Source organism: Sycon ciliatum, chromosome 7, assembly GCF_964019385.1.
Source record: "Sycon ciliatum chromosome 7, ocSycCili1.1, whole genome shotgun sequence".
NCBI classification, from domain to species: domain Eukaryota; kingdom Metazoa; phylum Porifera; class Calcarea; order Leucosolenida; family Sycettidae; genus Sycon; species Sycon ciliatum.
This window is the reverse complement of record NC_088649.1, coordinates 32,515,655-32,534,172: the sequence shown is the minus strand read 5'-3', so window position 1 is coordinate 32,534,172 and position 18,518 is coordinate 32,515,655. Positions and strand designations below refer to the sequence as shown.

Sequence of the window (18,518 nt, the reverse complement as noted above, 5' to 3'; positions counted from 1 at the left end):
GGAGATATGGTAGTTATAGTAGTGCGCGTGCATGTATTCCTGTGTACGTGTAGTTGTGTGCGTGTGCGCGAGCGTGTAGGCAACCAAAGAGTAGCAGGATAATTCCAGCTGACAAATATAACAATGCATTCTCATATGTATCCACGTGTGTGTGTGTGTGTGTGTGTATGTGTGTATGTTGTGCAACACACGCGTATGTACCTGCATATCTTTTTATGTATACCACTGCATTGTGTCACACTCGCTAGGTTCTTCCGCCGTTGAAGCGCATGACCACACAGGACCTGCCCAGCGGTCCACCTCGCCCTGCACCGCTCGACCTGCCTCCCCTGAAGCCGATGCCACGGCAACCGTCGCTCGGAATCGGTCTGCAATCTACGCTCCCGCCGAGGAAGCTTGCTCCGATTGGCGGGGTACAGTTCGACCCAGCCGCTCTGCCATCGGGAGCTGCAAGCGGAAGCAGTCGACCCACTCTGCCGCCACTCAAGGGTTCCATAGAGCCGATCAGTGCGAGTCTGCCGCCTCCGGTTTCGCTGTCTCCGGTTAGGCGGCCGTCGCGGAAGAGAGTTCTTCACGAGACCATCGACTCCCAGTCATCAGGTAAGAAGATAGAGGCAGAGAGAACCGTGTGTATGAGGTGTACTCATGGATACATGACTCAGATTTTCTTCGAGGAGACTTGCATAACTATCATTGTCACATTGAACATGATGATGTCCAGTTTCTGGACGATGCTAGATATGGTATTCGTTTCACAAATCAGGGGACAGATCAGTCGACCTCTTCTTCTTGAGATATTATTGGCCTAAACGGTCTTGTCCCTGACATCCTTTCTTCTTGTCTCTCTCTCTCATCATTCATTTCTCACTTTTTTTCGTGTCACATTCTCCCTCCTCCTCTAAAACATCCTGTCTCTCGCGTGCACTTTGTCTCTCTCTCTCTCTCTCTCTCTCTCTGTCTCTCTCTCTCTCTCTCTCTCTCTCTCTCTCTCTCTCTCTCTCTCTCTCTCTCTCTCTCTCTCTCTCTCTCTCTCTCTCTCTCTCTCTGTCTCTCTCTCTGTCTCTCTCCCTCTGTCTCTGTCTCTCTCTCTCTCTCTCTCTCTCTCTCTCTCTCTCTCTCTCTCTCTCTCTCTCTCTCTCTCTCTCTCTCTCCCCCCCCACGCACACAGGTATGTTCGAGAACCTGACGGCTACAGACACACAGACCGGAGAGTCGGCAAACCAAACGGCTGAATCCGAGCCCACCTCCGGCGCGTCAGATCCACAACTTCTCAGCGACGCCTCCAGCAATGGAGACCTCAGCGGGGCTCCAGCCTCTCCTCGTGGTGTCGGGCCTGGCAGCAGGCGACCTGTTCTAGCACCTATATCTCGACGCACATCCTCATTCAATACCCCAGAAGATCTTGGTGAGTGGAAGACGCATTCGTCATCACTAGCTGCGTGTCCCTTTATCCAGCTTGACCAGACTTGAATGACATCATTGAACAACCGTTTAGCTTACACAGTGGGTGGTGATGTGTTCCCGTGGCATTCAAGACGTTCTTCATCTATCCAGAGTTCCTCTGTATCTATTTCGCTGATGCGAATTGCCTTGGAGGGGGGGGGGGGAGAACTTGTTTTCTCTGCAGATATTACGCGGCTCGCACTTAATTCTGTCCAACGCCTCTTTGTTTTCATTGTTACCTGTGCAGGTTTCCAAGGCAGTGCAGTGAATGCACCTCCAAGGTCTATGCGCCGTCCATCCGGAGCGGATCCATTCCCTAGCACGGCCCTGAGTCGACAGCTGTCACAACTCTCCAGACAGGGTGAGTACAGTTTCTTGTCCGTGCCGTGTTCTCTAAGTGATGTTGATGTTGATATCATCTCCACATATACAACAGGGGTTCACTTATCTGCTCTACTGCAGTTGTTTTTATTATTCGGACTTCTGGGTTCCTGAAATCTTGCCTATTTTCCATTTTCAATTCCCTCAGCTAATGAATATTTTCCATTTTCGGAATAATATGTTGTGTAAATGTTCAGGCTCATTGGATGGCCCGGCTGCATTCAACTTGCCCAGTCCTCCGTCCATGTCAAGACCTGTGTCGCGACAGCCCACCACCACGTCGCTGTTCGGCGCCACGGGACGCACGCTACCCAGGCAGAACACGTCCGGTGCCATTTCACCCACAGCGGGCGGCACACGCCCCGCGGGCATGTCTCGCCAGAACACAGCCGGCCAAATCTCGCCGACCGGACGGACGTTCAGCCGCCAGACAACCGGGCAGTTTGCCGCTCCGCCGCGCAACACGTCGGTGTCCAGCGCCATAACCAGCCGCTTCCCGCAGGCTGAATCACGCCCTGGTGGTGGTGGTGGTGGTCCTCTGGACAGACCAAACGAGGACGGCAGCAATGCTAAGAAGTGATCTAAGGGTCCACAATAATAATTCTGTTCAAATTTCTCTAACTATTTGCGCATTTCGTATCCATTTCATCGCAATTCCCATTTCTTGTCAGAAGCATGAGTTCTAGAAAAGTGTGTCAACATTTATACAATGTTTAAACTAAAATTTTCCGTTCACGGCGGATATTTTTTCAAGCATTATGTGACGACGTGCTAGCAATGGCCACATCTACTTTGATCTGCTTGTTTCCAACATGCAACATGGTCTTTTCACAGTTCATTTAGCCAATGATTGGTACTGACTTCTTCTGGATTTCTTTTTCTCTGAAAAAATAGATTCCAGGTAAAATTCTTCTGTCTTCGAAGATTGTGGAAATGCATGTGCATACAGAACGGCCGATGTTGGGGGGGGGGGGGGGGGAGCAACCTGGTCCCGTTCAATAGTAGTGGTGGTGGAGGTGAGAGTTAGAGTGATCACCGAATAATCAGGCCACACTTTCTTTGTCCCATACTGTCTGCCCCTACAAGGCTACAGTGCTGTCTGGTGCGGAAAGTCTTCTAGGTCATTCTTCCTTTTCATGTAGAAATTTCTATCATTTTAAAACTCGCCATGTACTGTCGGGGACATTGAAATCCGTTGGGAAGTCAAGCGGCCACGGTGCGCACGCTGGCCTTGCAGCCCCAAGCACTGCTGGTTCTTTTTTTACAGTGTGTTCATGAACTACGGTGCATGTATGTGCTCTTATTAAAAGGCAGTCAGGGCGCCGGCCCCGGTCATCCCATCGGATTTCAATCAGTCCACGAGAGTACGTACGCGTTTCCTGTACATTTGGAAAAATCCTATACTGTTCATTCTTCAGCGCCTCCGTGTATCGTATCCCCGCATGCAATTATACATGTAGAGAGGTGGAGGAAATACACAGCTATGCAGACTGCTGGTATAGTGCTGGATAACAGCGGCGGATATGCGTGCACTCACAGTCTATACAAACCACTGAATGCCATGCACCATGCCCGGTGCAAGTCAAAATGACACCATAATTACGTTGGTCTCACATTTGCATGCCATGCAGTTCCGTATACATAATGCTTGCCCTTAAGAGCGGGCTGATCCCCCCCCCCCCCCCCCCCTCCCACCAGATATCAGTAGTGCAATCATCCAGTTCTTCAATGCCCGTCAAAGTGTGTGCTATGGTCAGTTCAGTGAATTGAATGCAGCACTGCCGGGTACCAAAGGAGAGTGGTACATGTATACACAAACACTCTAACCACGAAGCAAGCAGAAACTTAGGATTTTAACCCAAAAACCTCGGCGTTTTTTTTTAAATGATATCACAACAATCTCTCCTCCTTTCTTCTCCATGCACATCCGTTCACACTTGATTGATATCAAATGATATCATTGATTGTTATGGCCACTGTGACCAACATAACTTACAAGAAGGAGAACACAGCTTCAATGTCAACATAATCGATTTGACTACATGGACAAGAGCAGTCAACAATATGTTGTCATTACTAAAAGTAATATTTTCTTCCCCAGAGCAATATGTTTAGGCCCAAAGACACGATGTTGTTTGCTATGTCATAATTATTATGCTTTGGACGGTACGATGCTAAGAGCGTCTTTCACTTCTAACAAAGAAAATAACAATATTGAAAAAATACACCCTGCTTATAAATCTTCTCTAGGTACAGGTGCTTGTATATTATACTTTAGTGTTACACTGTTAGATTGCTTAACATGACGTACTACTGCATGATGCAGGAATCCAGACGGAGAAAGAAGGAAATGGAAAACGTATAAGAGGTAGTGGATGCATGCACATGCATACAGACGCACGTACATGTGCACACACACACGCACGCACCCCCCCCCCCCCCCCCCCCCACATACACACGCAAATTGATTATATCCCTACTCACTCTAGCACAATACTTTGTCCAGAACAGGGTTTCTAAAGTTACTTCCATTACTGGCCAGTCCACAATTCGGGCAGTTGCTTTCGCAAGCCCATACACTCAGAGATGTCTATACGCAGCGTAATCGCCTTGGTCTCGATGTCCTCGCTGAGTGCCACGTGTCGGGACATCAGCGCCTCGTAGTGTACCACAGCCTTGGCGTGGGCCCGGTGCAGCTGACGAATGCTGTCGTCGAGTTCCGCCGCTTCCTCGATGAGCCGGTAGTGGACTGGATCCCGTACCTGTGCATGTGTGAGGAGAGTAAGAAACGGACAACCGTGACAACCACTCCAGATCCTGTCTTCAGATAAGGCCACTTTGAAACGCAGTCAAAAGCCAATGCAAACGGGCGAAGATGTATCATCCTGGCCCCAAACCGCATCCTTGTACAACGCAACGCACATTCAAAATTTGATCATCCACGCCTTACATGCCCGAGGAACACACCCCCCCCCCCCCCCCAACACACACACACACGTGTGTCTTGTAAAAACAATTCTTCACACTTGTCCCACTTGTGTCTTTCCCTCAACCCAAGTGAACACACACTATCTATGGGGGAATCCCCTCCCTCCCCCCTCCCGTGGGAAAAGGGGCATAGGATGATGGTACTTACCAGCTCAATGTTGGGCCTGTCCCCACGCTGTGAGACTCTGTAGTTGGATAGCTGCAAGGCTGGGATCTTTTCCTGTGCGGCTGTTTGCAGTGCGTTGATGTCATTGCCAACCGCACAACGTTCCTCCTCCACCTAACAGCAAAACATACACACACGTGCATGTGCACGCGAACACAAACACACACACACACGCACGCACGCACGCACGCACGCACACACACGCACAGATACATGTCTGTGCAATTGATGAAGTAAAAATAAAAGTCAACAACAACATACACACGCAGACAATAAGCCCATTGTCCAATAATTTGTATCGCCAACACCCCCCCCCCCCCCACCCCCCACCCCCCCCCCCCCACCCCCCCCCCCCCACCCCCACCCCCCCCCCCCCCCCCCACTGCCACCTGGGCATGGTCGTGTGGGCTATTGAACAGTGCATTGCTGATCCCAGCGTATGAGCATACTCAAATGCATTACTCATGAAATCTATATTTGGCAATGCGCAACAGGCTTAGGCTAAGTTAGGGGCCGGCCGTAAATACACATGCCCAGCAATCGAGGACATCTGAGAGTTGTAATTTTTGTACTCCTCCGAGGTGTGATTTTTGGCGTGCTGGGCCAAGCACAAGGAAGCTATCTGCAAAAATGAAGAAAATGGTTGTTGTTTGATCCTTTGGTGTAATCTTTGTAGCTAGTCGAAGGAAGTTGCTGTTTGGAGGAGAAACGCTGAAATTGACTATTTTCTGCATGTGCTCATGTACTCAGGCATGCAGTATCACTCGTATTTTAGCTCTTTTTCTGGAATGGATGCTGCTCTGCGCCCCTTGGTGAACATTTCCTGCGCTCGTGGAGCAGCTGAAAAGGACCACTGGTATGTCTGGTTCCTGGTTTGAAAGTGGAGAGTTGACTTTTGTGCCCTGAAAAAGGAGTAGAGAGTGATAAAGGTACGTCTGTAGCTTATTTTGGAGTGCTCCTCGTACATTTTTGATCGTGATAGAAATTCTCACACCAAAGTCAGTGTGAAGATGGCCGTACAGTTTTCTTGTGGATTTTTTAGTTGTTTCGTCTCGTATCTATGTCAGTATCATGATGGTGAAGTGGAGAGGGTGATTTTCTTCCTCTAGGCTTCGTTCGGCCGACTTTGCTTCGTCCTCGTTGAAAAGTAATGCTGAAAAAAAGGTCGATTAGCATAATTATGTTGATTTTGAATGTACGTGATGACATGCGATTGCTGGCTATGATGTATTTACTAAAAAACATCTAAGAGGCGTTTCTTTCTTGACCCACCCACCCACCCCCAGAACCCCCCCCCCCCAGGAATGCACTCATAATAACCACTATACTATGCACACATAAAATTGAGTACTGATTGAGTACTATGCACACATATACAGTATAGACGACTCCACTTATAACGAACTCACATAATAATTATAGCGAATTTCGTGAGCGAACCCTTGTCCATGTCCCTGTTTGAACCCATACAAATTGACCCTTTATAGCGAACAGTCTCCCTGCCTCCCTGGCCACTCTGCCGTGACCCGTGCAGTGCAGCGTAGACTGTATATTATGAAGAAGCCTTGCTTGGTAGTTTAACATGTTGTTCGATGTTGACAGCATGTTACAAGGCGTGTGGACTGCAGTGCGTCTCAACGCCTACCTGTACTAGCTGCAGCAGTGCTGTATCTTGCAGATCTACATGTATACACACGGTATGGTATGCATGCACTCCGAAATGTATTTTTGAGAAACGCCTTGCCGGCAAACCCACCCACCAGAAACGCCTGTTAGACGTCTCTAAGTAAATACATGTAATTACGGACGGCCCCTTTTTCAATCTTTCAGCCCTGCTAGACATGTTGGTGTGTTGAAAACAGTGCAAAAGATCAAGTTCATATTATCCAAGTTCATATTATCCATACCTGCTGCAGGTGTGTCTCCAGCTTCACCTTTGCCTCGTTGGTCTCGTCGATACGCAGTTCAAACGCCCTGTTCGTGTCCCGTCGGCTGCTGTTGATGTCGGCGTGAGCTTCGTTCAGGATATCCTCGGCGATAGCGCCCAGCTTGGCGTACGCGTGGCATTGTTGCTCGGCTGCGGTGATGTTCGTATCGCTGAAGTCCTCCCATTCCGGCGGTGCAACCGATCTGCAGAATATTCGCACACCCCAGAGCTATGAGTATGAGGCTGCAATCAAGTCATCATGATGTCATGAAAACAAGGAATGATGATGTCATGGAAGTATGCATGATGTAATGGTGAGATTGGCCTGATGTGCTGATTGTACTGAAGTATCAGTATAGTTGTAAATACAATAATATTACGGTGGTGCCCTGATCTGCAGCACGAAACGCATATCCGCACACCCAGAACTATCCGGCTGCAATCAAGTCGCGATGATGTCATGAAACCAAGAAATGATGTCATGGAAAAAGTGATGATGTCATGGCGAGATTGACCAGTTTGCGTCAGTATACTGTAGGTCTACAAACTTTCGGCGCGTATACATTTCGGGCTCCCAGGGCTGAAGTACATTTCAGCCGCATTAAAATTTCAGCCTGTGCTGCTGCTGCCTGCATACACTGTCACACTAAACCGTGCAAAACAAAATTTCAGCCGCAAGAAATTTCGACCAAATACGCCCGGGCCGAAAATACCCGATAATAAATATACGAATAATCGACGCGCAGACAGCCATTTAAAAATAGCAATAAAGAGAACAAATTCTGCTGTCATCGCCACACTACACAACACAACGAAGTCACGAAAGTTTTCCAAAATCGATGATGACTTCGTTGTTGCGTGGCGATGACAGCAGTACTTGTTCTCTTTCTTGCTATGATAGATATGCGCCGAATGTTTGTTGATTTATAGTAACAGTATTGTGAATACAGTATACTGTAGTGCAGGATAGTTTGATGAGACACAGGATGACATGCCGGATGAGTAACACAATCAGTCCCCAAGTTTGGCAACTAACAGCAACACAGACTAGGGTGGTTACTGTACAGTTTGCTTCAGACTGCCTTATAAAGAGCTGTGGCAGGTGCTTCAGACTGCCTTATAAAGAGCTGTGGCAGGTGCTTCAGACTGCCTTATAAAGAGCTGTGGCAGGTGCTTCAGACTGCCTTATAAAGAGCTGCGGCAGGTGCTTCAGACTGCCTTATAAAGAGCTGTGGCAGGTGCTTCAGACTGCCTTATAAAGAGCTGTGGCAGGTGCTTCAGACTGCCTTATAAAGAGCTGTGGCAGGTGCTTCAGACTGCCTTATAAAGAGCTGTGGCAGGTCGATTATTCACCAAGCGGCCATTTAGCCTCTTCCCCGCACTCACTTGGAATCGATGATCGGCTGTTGGGGCATGTTGCCATACATACGCATCGTTCCTTCCGACTGCCTCTGGCAATCGCTGTCTATCGACAGTGCCATGTTCTTGTCCGATAGGTCTTTGTTGAGGTCGAACGCGCTCTTGCGCAGCAGCCTGCACAGCACGAGTGAACACATTTGAAATACAAGGCATTCAACGTAGGTTCTTTTCTTGTCCCTTCCCGGGCAGTGTGCAAAAGATACAAACTCAAATTGGGAGTTGGCATCAAGCCTTAAAAATACCAAAAGTGTGACCAAGGGCACGTTCGAATTGTCACTCTTTGACTTTTCGAGGAGTTTCGTTTTTCTAAAGAGGTGGCCTTATTTGGCCTCTTCAGAAAAACGAAACTCCTCGAAACTCCACAACCTCACAAACTCCGAAGAGTTTGGAATAGCTACGTCACGTGCTACGCGGAGATGGTCGATCTGATCGGACGTCATCATCGCCATGACATTTCCCCTGAAAAACTCTAAAATGGTAGAAACCGTTCTAATGGGACACTTCAACTAATCTCTTTAAAACATTTGTTCGAACAGTTGATGAAGACAATTCGAACGCCCCCTAAAATGTGCACATTGTTAGGAGCGACAACTGAAGAGTTTAGATGCAAAAGTGACAAACTCAAAATTTGACCGATAGAGATTTTGAGCTCAGTGCGACCAAATTGTCTAGCAGCACCCACAGGCACACACACGCGCACACACACACACACACGCACGCACACACACAGACACACAAGCACACACACACGCAGATAAAACACACACACGCACGCACACACACACATGCACACACTCACACACACGAATTACCTGAGCTGCTCAGTCACTTGTGATATTGTCTTCCTGAGCATGGATGCAATGCCTTCAAGCGTATCCTTCTCCTATAGAATCGAACACACATGCACACACACATACATAGGCAGGTGTACACGCAGATACAAACAGAGTGAAAAGGATGCCCTCCGCCCAATATCACTTGACAGCACACAAACCTGATATCACTGCTTCATTTCAAACACTTTGAACCATTTTTGGTGTTCACAACTAGTCTTGTTTTGCAACATGGGCAAGCCACCCTAAGCTGCATTCTCGAACAACACTGCTTCTGAGCAAGGAACAAAGGTTCTTTGCAATGCTGAACAAACTCGGCAAGTACCCTATTATCCGGGGGAAAAGCCGCACCCAGAATTTTTTTAGGAAACATCACTTCTCAACTACAAACTCCAAAACGGTCTCTTCACTGCGATTCAAATTTAAATTTACATTGCACCAATTTTTTCCGGGCCTGGCCTGTCATCAGGGTAATGATTTTCTTGTCACGAAATATTGCTATCCACTCTCTATGACCATTGATTGGACCGTCGTTGTACGGTCCTGCTTAATGAAATCCAGTCGCGTCACTCAAGTGTGCGCCTTGCATCATTCCGCAGCCCAGTGTTGGCAGGTCTATGGCTGAGCAACGTCTGGCGCATGCTCTTAAAAGTGATGCAACTGGATTTCATTAACCAGTATTGTACAAGCCTAGAAATAGTGGTTACGACTTGGGCGATGATTTGTAAGAAAGGGTTTGCTCCCCACACTGGAGCTCGCGCTATTCCGCCGACTTGACTTGACTGACTCACGACTGCCATCCAGCAGAGCACACGAGAAGTCCATAGAAAAAGCCTCATTGCCTTTTTATGGGTGAATTACGATTAAAGTGCAGCTTATACTCCGGATAGTACCGTAGTCTCTTTCATACTGATTGTGACTGCTGGGGGGTACGGCTCGTACCTTGAGGAGTTCCACCTGCACGTTGTCGTGTACCAGGTCGATGCCACGCCGTCGCTCTCTGTACGCAAGACATCGCTGGTTGGCCTCCAGTGGCATCTCGGTGTCTTTGAGCGCCGACTGGAGGCGCGTCAGCATGGCAACCGCCTGCTGAACGTGCTGCTGGACGTCATGTTCCTTGCGTGTGACCTGTAGTGGGGGGGGGGGGGGGATCGAAGACCGGAGACAATACAGCATCACAGTCAACCTCACGAACAACCTCATGAATAACAACCTCATGGATAACAACCTCGGGAATAACAACAACCGCTCATGCACGAGCCACGCTAACCCGTACATCTAGTTTGATCACTGCCAACCTTGAAATTTCCGCATCAAACTAATCACACATTCCAAACCCTCCATGGGATGTAAATCTCGCTATAATAATAATCTCTTATTGGCCACAGGCCATAGTGAGAATAACAACAACAACTCGCGGCTGCCAACACAATCCTCAGACATGCATGTAGTGAGCCAGAAGTGTCGGAACTGGTGCTGCGGCAGCAGCTGCGGCTTTGATTTTATTTCGTGATGTGCGAAGCAATTATGGGTTCTTTGGGCCCAATTTCCCGGGGGAAGGACCCCACACGCTCCACCCATTCATGGCTGCACCAATTTCGAATGCCTTCCGACGCCCCTACGTAACCATTTGTCTGCACGCGTTCAACCCCACAATCATGTTCTCATGCACTGTCTACAGATCAGCGCAAGGGTTCTAAGCTTCGCTTCAAGCAAGGTGCTCACCTCCTCATGCCAGTATCGGACATCATTCAAGCGCTGCTCCAGCTTCTTCGACACGTCCGCCTGCGTCCTCTCCTTGCGCTCGTGCGTCTCCTGGCGCAGTCGCTCGTGCTCGTCGCGCGCTCGCTCGGCTTGCGTGCGCTCGCGCTCCGACGAGTTGTACTGGTATGCGTTGCTGCCGTGCCAGTCCTGCAGCGAGTGACGGGTCGGCGGGTCCGTAGCACGGAAAGCCATGGCTGTGTGTCGGAGCAAACCAAATCACATCTGCAGATACTCAAGTATTGCCATCCAACAGCCGTTCACAACTTTTTGTTAAGAGAAGAAAGAGCCCCTCAAACGAAGGAATACGATTGTTATGTATCGGGGTTCCCCGCATGCTACTTTGTGCGTGAAGTACTAGGCAGTAGCAGTCACTTTACCTCACCAAGTATGCAAGTCATGAGACCCTGATCTCAGACAACCCACTCCAGCAACACAGAGTTCAAGTGGTCCTTTGAAAACGTCACATTTATCAATGGAATTTTAGACGAGGAAAGTCCCGATATTGACACAACAGTACAGACTGGCTGCTCCATAGCTCATGCTAATGACTGCAGTGTTCCTACAGAGGCCCCACATTCTCACACAGCTTTTTACACAGCGCTACAAGACCCACCCTTTCCTGGCATATACCGTACTGGCAATATATGTTGTCGCGCAACGCGTAACGCAGGGGGGTGCGGCGTAACGCGCGACCAGGCTAGTGCGACAAATTTTCGTTGCGTTCGTAACACGCGTCCGGCGGGGTGCGGCGATCTTTTCATTGCAGTTTGCACTGCATGCAAAGGCTGAAAATTGTGAAAGCACGTGTACCGCGTGGCAAAAGAAAAGGACTGCGGCAATATAGAAACCTGTGTAACGGCTCCTGTGCGACTTTGCATGTAACGCCCTGCGTGCGGTAAACATGTGCCAATGTAACGCTTCATGGCCTCACTGCGACCATATATATTGCCAGTACGGTATACGGGCATGGTCAGTATACCCATCCTCATGCTGCCTGATGATTGCGAAAGTATGAAACTTAAAGTAGCAGCAAACAAGCCTTGATTGCCCTAGGCCTCGTTGTTCTGACTACAGAGATATAATGGCGCAAGCTCTTAGACTTGGGTGCACAGCCCGTTCTGATTTTCCAACACTGATAAAATGCACCCCCAGTGTACTCTGATCAATGCCACCATGGAAACGTGAGATGGGTGAGCCCTTCTGTGTGTCCTCCCAGGAAACCAGTGGGAGATCTCCTCAGGCTGAATCATGCAAATCGCATGCACGTGCAAGATGTGCTAGCTACGTAGTGACCGCACCGTGTTCGACGCCCCTGACCTGCAGTGTACCCCCCCCCCCTCTCTCTCTCTCTCTCCCCTCCACGATAAGCACCATCAAGCTGCACGCAGTCGACTGTGAATGCTTCACTCACTGTTTCATCCCATCCTCACTATGCAACCATGATGTACTTGCCCATGTACATGTACATGTATATGCATTATTACGCACTACTAACATTTGCAATGAACATAATTATGCACTCGTTACTTCTATTTTCTCCAAGAATACCCCCCCCCCCCCCACCCCGAGGAGGTTTTTAGGGGTTGAATCCGAAAACGTGAAAGTCGACGTCTACACATCACTGTAAAAAATACAGAGTCCGTAGGAACGCAATCCCCCCCCCCCCCCCAGGGCCAATGCGCAGATGTGGCTCCTATGGTGGTGGGGAGGGGGGGGGGGGGGGGAGTAGATCAGACCCACGAAAAAGACCGAAAATCCCATTCACTGCATCCATGCTTCACTGTAACACACAGACTAAAAGAACGTGAAAGAACGCTCAAATCAGTGTCGTTCTAAAAGTTACGTACAATCATGTACGTTTTGTACGTGACTGTATACTCTCTTGCATTGTGGAGATCTTTTTCATTCGGAAAAACCAAACAAAAGCGATTATGATTGAGGAGAGCGAGCTAGCGGTGCTTACAAATGAATGTGTCACAAAATAATTTTGGTTCAACAGAAATGATCATCGCTGGCGAGAGGCTGTGCAGAGGGGCTTACCGTAGAATTATCTTGCTCGTCCAAGTTGCCGCACTCTAAATACTGCGGCTGCTAGTGTTTCAGCAGAGGCAGCGTCGATAGTTCCTATGCACTTGCGATGAGCTCCAAATAATTCGATTAGAAGACTGTCAATGATGTTTTTCGCGAATATCTTCTATTCGCTAAGTACCTGATGAAAAGTATGCTACTTCTTTCATGAACTACTGCCTTCCGAGCTGAGCGATGGAACAACGATTGTATTGTTACTGTTAGTGATCCTTTCTTTGTACAGTTTGGACGGCAAAGACTAAGTAGGTTGAGCGTTCGACCTTGCCGACTGCTTCAGTTTCAAACGGGACGCCTTTTCTTGGCTTTTGAACAGCTAGCTTCGACATGATTGACATGATCGACAGGTAGCGTTGGCGTTGGTGACATGCCAACCAAGTTGCTTGGTAACGACGATAATTATTTTTTTTGTCATTAATTTTACGATCATGATTGCACGGATTCATGTACAAGTCATACTACAGACTATAGAGTATAGTGCTGGCAACTGAAATCCGACCCCCTGAGCTGTGGGTTCACATTCTAGCGGTCTCTGTTTCGTAGTTTTACCATTCCGTACCGTATACCGTGTTGGGGGTCGTCCATAATTATCGAACTTTTTTCACGAAACGAAATAATTTCGTTATGGGGTGGAAGGGGGTTGACCAATTTCGTTTCAGAAAACTTCGATACATGTAAATGGCCATAGGAGCAGTGACACACTTGCGACTTTTGTTGTATATGCATGTAGGTATATGAACAATTTTTACGTTCTGAGGGGGAGGGAGGGAGGGGTTGGGTCTAAACTAAAATAATTCGTTTGGTGAAAAAAGTTCGATATATACGGACGGCCCCTTGGGTCTTTGCGATGTGAGCGCACCGCTCAGGGGTCGGATTTCAGTTGCCTGCACTGTAGTACTAGATAAACCTTGTTTGTTCAAACATGCTGTTGGTTCCAGGGTACGACAGAGCTCTCCGCCATTGAAGAAATTGTTGAGACGCCTCCACCATTACTGATTACACTGCGCTCTTTAGCCGACTAGACCCTCCTGCACACAACCATCACCACTGCGAGGACACTTCCGTAGACGATAGTAATAATTCCTTCAGACAGCCGTTTCGCTAATACATAGCTCATAATACACATACTGTTGTTTGGCAGCATTATAAAATTCTAATTTATAACAAGGTGGAGGACACCGTGTTCGGAAACAGTCAGTGGCCTTTCAACAACCATCCACTGTTGGTAGAGCCCCGGTCGGTTGCGACCATCTGAACCGTATGGGTGTTTCTGACCCTCTCTAGGGGAGTTGTCTTAGACTTCTTGTACCGTCACTCTCGTATTCTTTGTTCGCCCTTAGCCCTGGTTGTCTTCTCGATACTCATAATCCCAGTGGCGAGTTTTGTTCTGTCATACCGTATTATCTCTAATATAAGCACAGTCTCCAATAATAGCACGTCTCCAATAATAGAACACCTTGGGGCAGAATTCAAAAAATAAAGTGCTCAGTCTCCATTATAAGCACATTGTGTAAATTCATTATCTGTACCGGCGAAAACCCCCTGAAGTGTGTGTGTCTGACATGAATTTGGCATGGCAACATGCCTCTGAAATGAGGTTGAAATAATAATGGAACAGTCTCCAATAAAGGAACGTCGCCATTAATAGCACGGGGCGGAGGTACATTGAAAAAATTAAGGACCGTGCTTATATTAGAGATAATACGGTAACCCACAATGCCCTAGCGCCCTCGCGACCAGGGAGCCTTACTCCCTTGCTCGCGACTACTACCGCGCATTTGCCTGCTCAGTAATAATAATTCAGTGCTTCTTGTATTTCTCTGTTTCGTAGAACATGACTTACCAGTACAATGTATGCTGCAAAATCATTATTTCCATTTTCCGAAGCAGAATTCAAGCATTATCAGTGCTCAGGTTTTGGAGCAGAATGCGAGCATATTGCAACACAGAATCCATCAATTGTTGTTGTTGTTGATTATTTTTTAGAGTTTATGGCAGATAATAAAGGTATAACGAGGATATTCACAAAGGTAAGTACATGTATATCAATGGCAGAAAGAGCTTTTCGGAAGGGACCAGGGACACCTATCACTCTAAAATCAGAGGATTTCCCGGGGATTATCAGGCGGGGCCTAGTATGGGCACAACATAACAATAATTATTATTCACACTGAAGGAGGACAACATAAGTAATAATACACTGCAAAATGCTTCGGAAAACACGGACGTAAACAAGTGGTTATGGACGCGTTCGAATTGTCACTCTTTGACCTTTCGAGGAGTTTCGTTATTCTGAAGAGGTGGCCTTGTTGGCCTCTTCAGAAAAATGAAACTCCTCGAAACTCCACAACCTCATTCTTTGCGAGAGGTGGATTAGTTCCGCGGGGTTGAAGAATTTGGAATAGCTCCGTCGAGATGGTCGATCTGATCGGACGTCATTATCGCCATGACAATTCCACTGAAAAACTCTAAAATGATAGAAACCGTTCTATTGGGGCACTTCGACTACTAGTAATCTCTTTAAGAAATATGTTCGAACAGTTGATGAAGACAATTCGAACGTCCTTTAAATTTAGGAAATGAAAGCTGAGTAAAAGACCGAGGTGAAGCCGAGGTCGACCGCCGACCGGTCTTTTACGAGGTTTGCACATCCTATATTATTGATCTACACAAAGGCACACAATGAAAACGTTGGCAAATTCCGATGTGACTCAGATGTTTATGGCTGAGCCAATCATCAGACAATGATTGGTTAAGCCCTGAAACTCTGAGTCACAACTAGGGTCCAGCGGATAATGCCGGCATTATATTCGGCATTATACGACTATCCGAGCATCAGAGCATTATGGAGCATTAGAAAGGAACAAAACGAGCATTATGTTAGGTTTGAGCGGCATAACGAGTTTCATAGTGGATAATATCGGGAAATCCCAGGTTTTTGGCAACGATCGGCTACAATCATGATCATGAGATGTTGTCTGATGATTGGTTTTTGCCATGAAACTCTGAGTAACAACGAAGCAGCCCTATTTTACTCCTTTTGTGCACTTCTTGCGTACAGTACTACGCCCCAACCAGTCCGGGCGTTTGAGCACTATGCATTGTACCAGCGCATGATTTTGTGCTTGTGCAGGCACGTAACACCTTTGTTTTTTTAACGCTACATAACTATTGCGACATAAAAACGATACAATTGTAGCGATGTGGTCAGGTAAATGCATACAAGCCATTTGTGAAGCATGCCCAGCCGAGGCCGAGGCAGTTCAAGTGACACAAATCCGGAGAAAATATTTACGAGGTTTCTTTTACTTTTAGAATAATGGAGAGCTACGGAGGAGACATACGCGAAGTGAATATCAAACAGACGAAGAAGAGTTTTCTAGTTGTGCGAGAGGCTCTGGCGATAGCATCTCAAGCGATACTGAAGTAGACACTGATGCATTGCTAAATTTGGACCAGGATGAAGGAGCGGCTATAAACAGAAAGAGCTGGTTCCAAAAGAACTACCTTTGCCGAGTCCAGCTCAGGAGGCTCTAAAAGAACTAGAATTTCTCATGGACTCAGTACCAAGTCGATTGATCAGCAGCGCCTGTCTTACTTTCCTGATGAAGCACGTACAGTTAGTTGTGGACGGTTGTAATGCCAGGTCTACAGTCAAATGCTATCAAAAAGGAAGAGTATTGTGTCAAGCCATACGTCTACACACCATCTCAAGGAGAAGATGAGAGCACAAGCAGCGTATGTAGAGTGGCAAAATAACTTCTGCCCAAGTGTTTTCACGATTTCCGCAAATGGGAGGGCTCTCCATCTGAGACCGGATCTCAGGAGCTGGCCTCACGTGTGGTGTTTCATATGAAGACATTATTCACAGAGTTGACGCAGTGACAGCTTGTCTGTAGGCAGGAATACTATTTGCCAATTAGATAAACATCATCCCAACAATGAATGACTACCTGCAATAATGGTTTCATCTCTCACTACATGGATAATTAGGGGAAACATTTGATACACTGACCATTCTGCCACAACCCTACATCAAAGTTGGAATGGAGAGCAATCAATGGAGAAGCGACCATGTCTTATAGTGCCAAGGAGTGGTGGAGCTCGTGAGAGATAAGGTGGCAACTTCAGAAGCAGACCGACGATATGCATAATTTTCTGGAAGTTTGACAATGTGCAGACTTTCTTCCATTTTCGTACCAAACCAAGAGCATTATAGCCCTTGCTGAAGCATTATAATCAGCATTATTAGGCAGTTTTTGGAGCATTATGGTTAGCATTATATGAACATTTTCTGAGCATTATCCGCTGGACCCTAGTCACAACGGAATTTGGCAATTTGCCAAGGTTTTCACTATGTACATGTAGCTTTCTGTACGCCGCTCTACTTGAATCAGGTATCAAGCCTTTTCGCAGAACCTAAGCCTACTGCCTGGATTTATCACTACAATTTACAAATGAAACCATGTATTTGATCCCTAAACATACACACATGTACATGTACATGTAGTACATGATTGTATAAGCAGTCATGTACATACATGTACATGTAATTGTATATGGGCCATATTCATGATATTGGCCTACGAAGAGTAATAGAATAAATGTCATCAAAAATGAATTAGAAACTTACAACAGTTAGCGAACGGCAACGGGACACTGTGCCAAAACGGAATCCTATACCTACCAGACAATATGCACGTGGTAGGTGCTGTGGATCGAAGGTTCATCCCTGGATCAAGCGGAATCCTGTCACATCAGGACAGTTTCCGCTGCACCAAGCCAAGGCCGAGGCGCGTCCGGTTGGGCAGGTAACCTGGTTTGACAGACTAGTGACTGGCTGTAACTCACTGAGGGTAGTCTACCTGGCCTGGTCTACGGTACAGGGTAGCACTGTAGTTTAGAAAAGCGATCCTGTCAGCTTTTCTGAAAAGCGATCCTGTCAGCTTTTCTATTATTGTGTTCACATGGCAGAAAAAACGACATCGCTATGCTACGTAAGTTTCTACGTAAGGTGCTCGGTATTTCGCTTAGGCTACGTAAGTCTCTACGTAAGGCGCTCGGTATTAGATCTACCATGTACAACGCGTGGTAGCCGTGTGCTGTGCACGTGCACGGCAGACATTGTGTTCAGTGCATGCATGCAGTCCGCGGATCCGTGTTCGGATGTGCATGCGCGAGGAACTAATTGCTTCCTTCTTTGGAACTGCTTCTTGCATGAGCTGTTTCGGATATTTCGTCTCATGGCCTGGCTTATTTCGTTTCGGCGCTGCTGAGAACTCCTTTCGCGGAAAATTACTCAATGACAGGTGAGTTGACCAGTTGCCTTTGATTCATTTGCTTGTGTTGACTCTTTCATTCAGGAAAAGTGTGCTGCTTTTGGGGCGGAATGCAATAAATAATGGAAAAGTTGACAGGATCTCTTTTCTAAATTTTGCTTTTCTGCTGCCGAGCTGCGAGGCCTCCTTTTACGGAATACTCGAGGACAGGTGATCTCTAAGTTTCCTTCGAT

At 47.3% G+C, this 18,518-nt stretch overlaps 2 protein-coding genes across 2 annotated transcripts in view; one reads left to right on the top strand and one right to left on the bottom strand.

The window, feature by feature from the left end:
* LOC135821347 (uncharacterized) overlaps positions 1-2,731 on the top strand; it is a 39,844-nt gene extending 37,113 nt beyond the window's left edge. Inside the window, exons 18-21 of the mRNA XM_065334416.1 lie at positions 249-600; positions 1,169-1,405; positions 1,691-1,804; positions 2,022-2,731. Of these exons, the coding sequence (XP_065190488.1) occupies positions 249-600; positions 1,169-1,405; positions 1,691-1,804; positions 2,022-2,404 (1,086 nt within the window). The 3' untranslated portion in view covers positions 2,405-2,731. The remainder of the gene's footprint in view (positions 1-248; positions 601-1,168; positions 1,406-1,690; positions 1,805-2,021) is intronic.
* A 1,053-nt stretch (positions 2,732-3,784) lies between these two features.
* LOC135821346 (tektin-1-like) lies at positions 3,785-13,293 on the bottom strand. Its single transcript, XM_065334415.1, has 8 exons — positions 12,962-13,293; positions 10,883-11,115; positions 10,100-10,285; positions 9,137-9,207; positions 8,292-8,438; positions 6,886-7,108; positions 4,961-5,092; positions 3,785-4,586 (listed from the first exon to the last, which is right to left on the bottom strand). The coding sequence occupies exons 2-8, from the start codon at positions 11,111-11,113 to the stop codon at positions 4,356-4,358; spliced, it is 1,221 nt and encodes a 406-aa protein (XP_065190487.1). The 5' UTR covers positions 11,114-11,115; positions 12,962-13,293; the 3' UTR covers positions 3,785-4,355.
* Between the last annotated feature and the right edge of the window lie 5,225 nt (positions 13,294-18,518).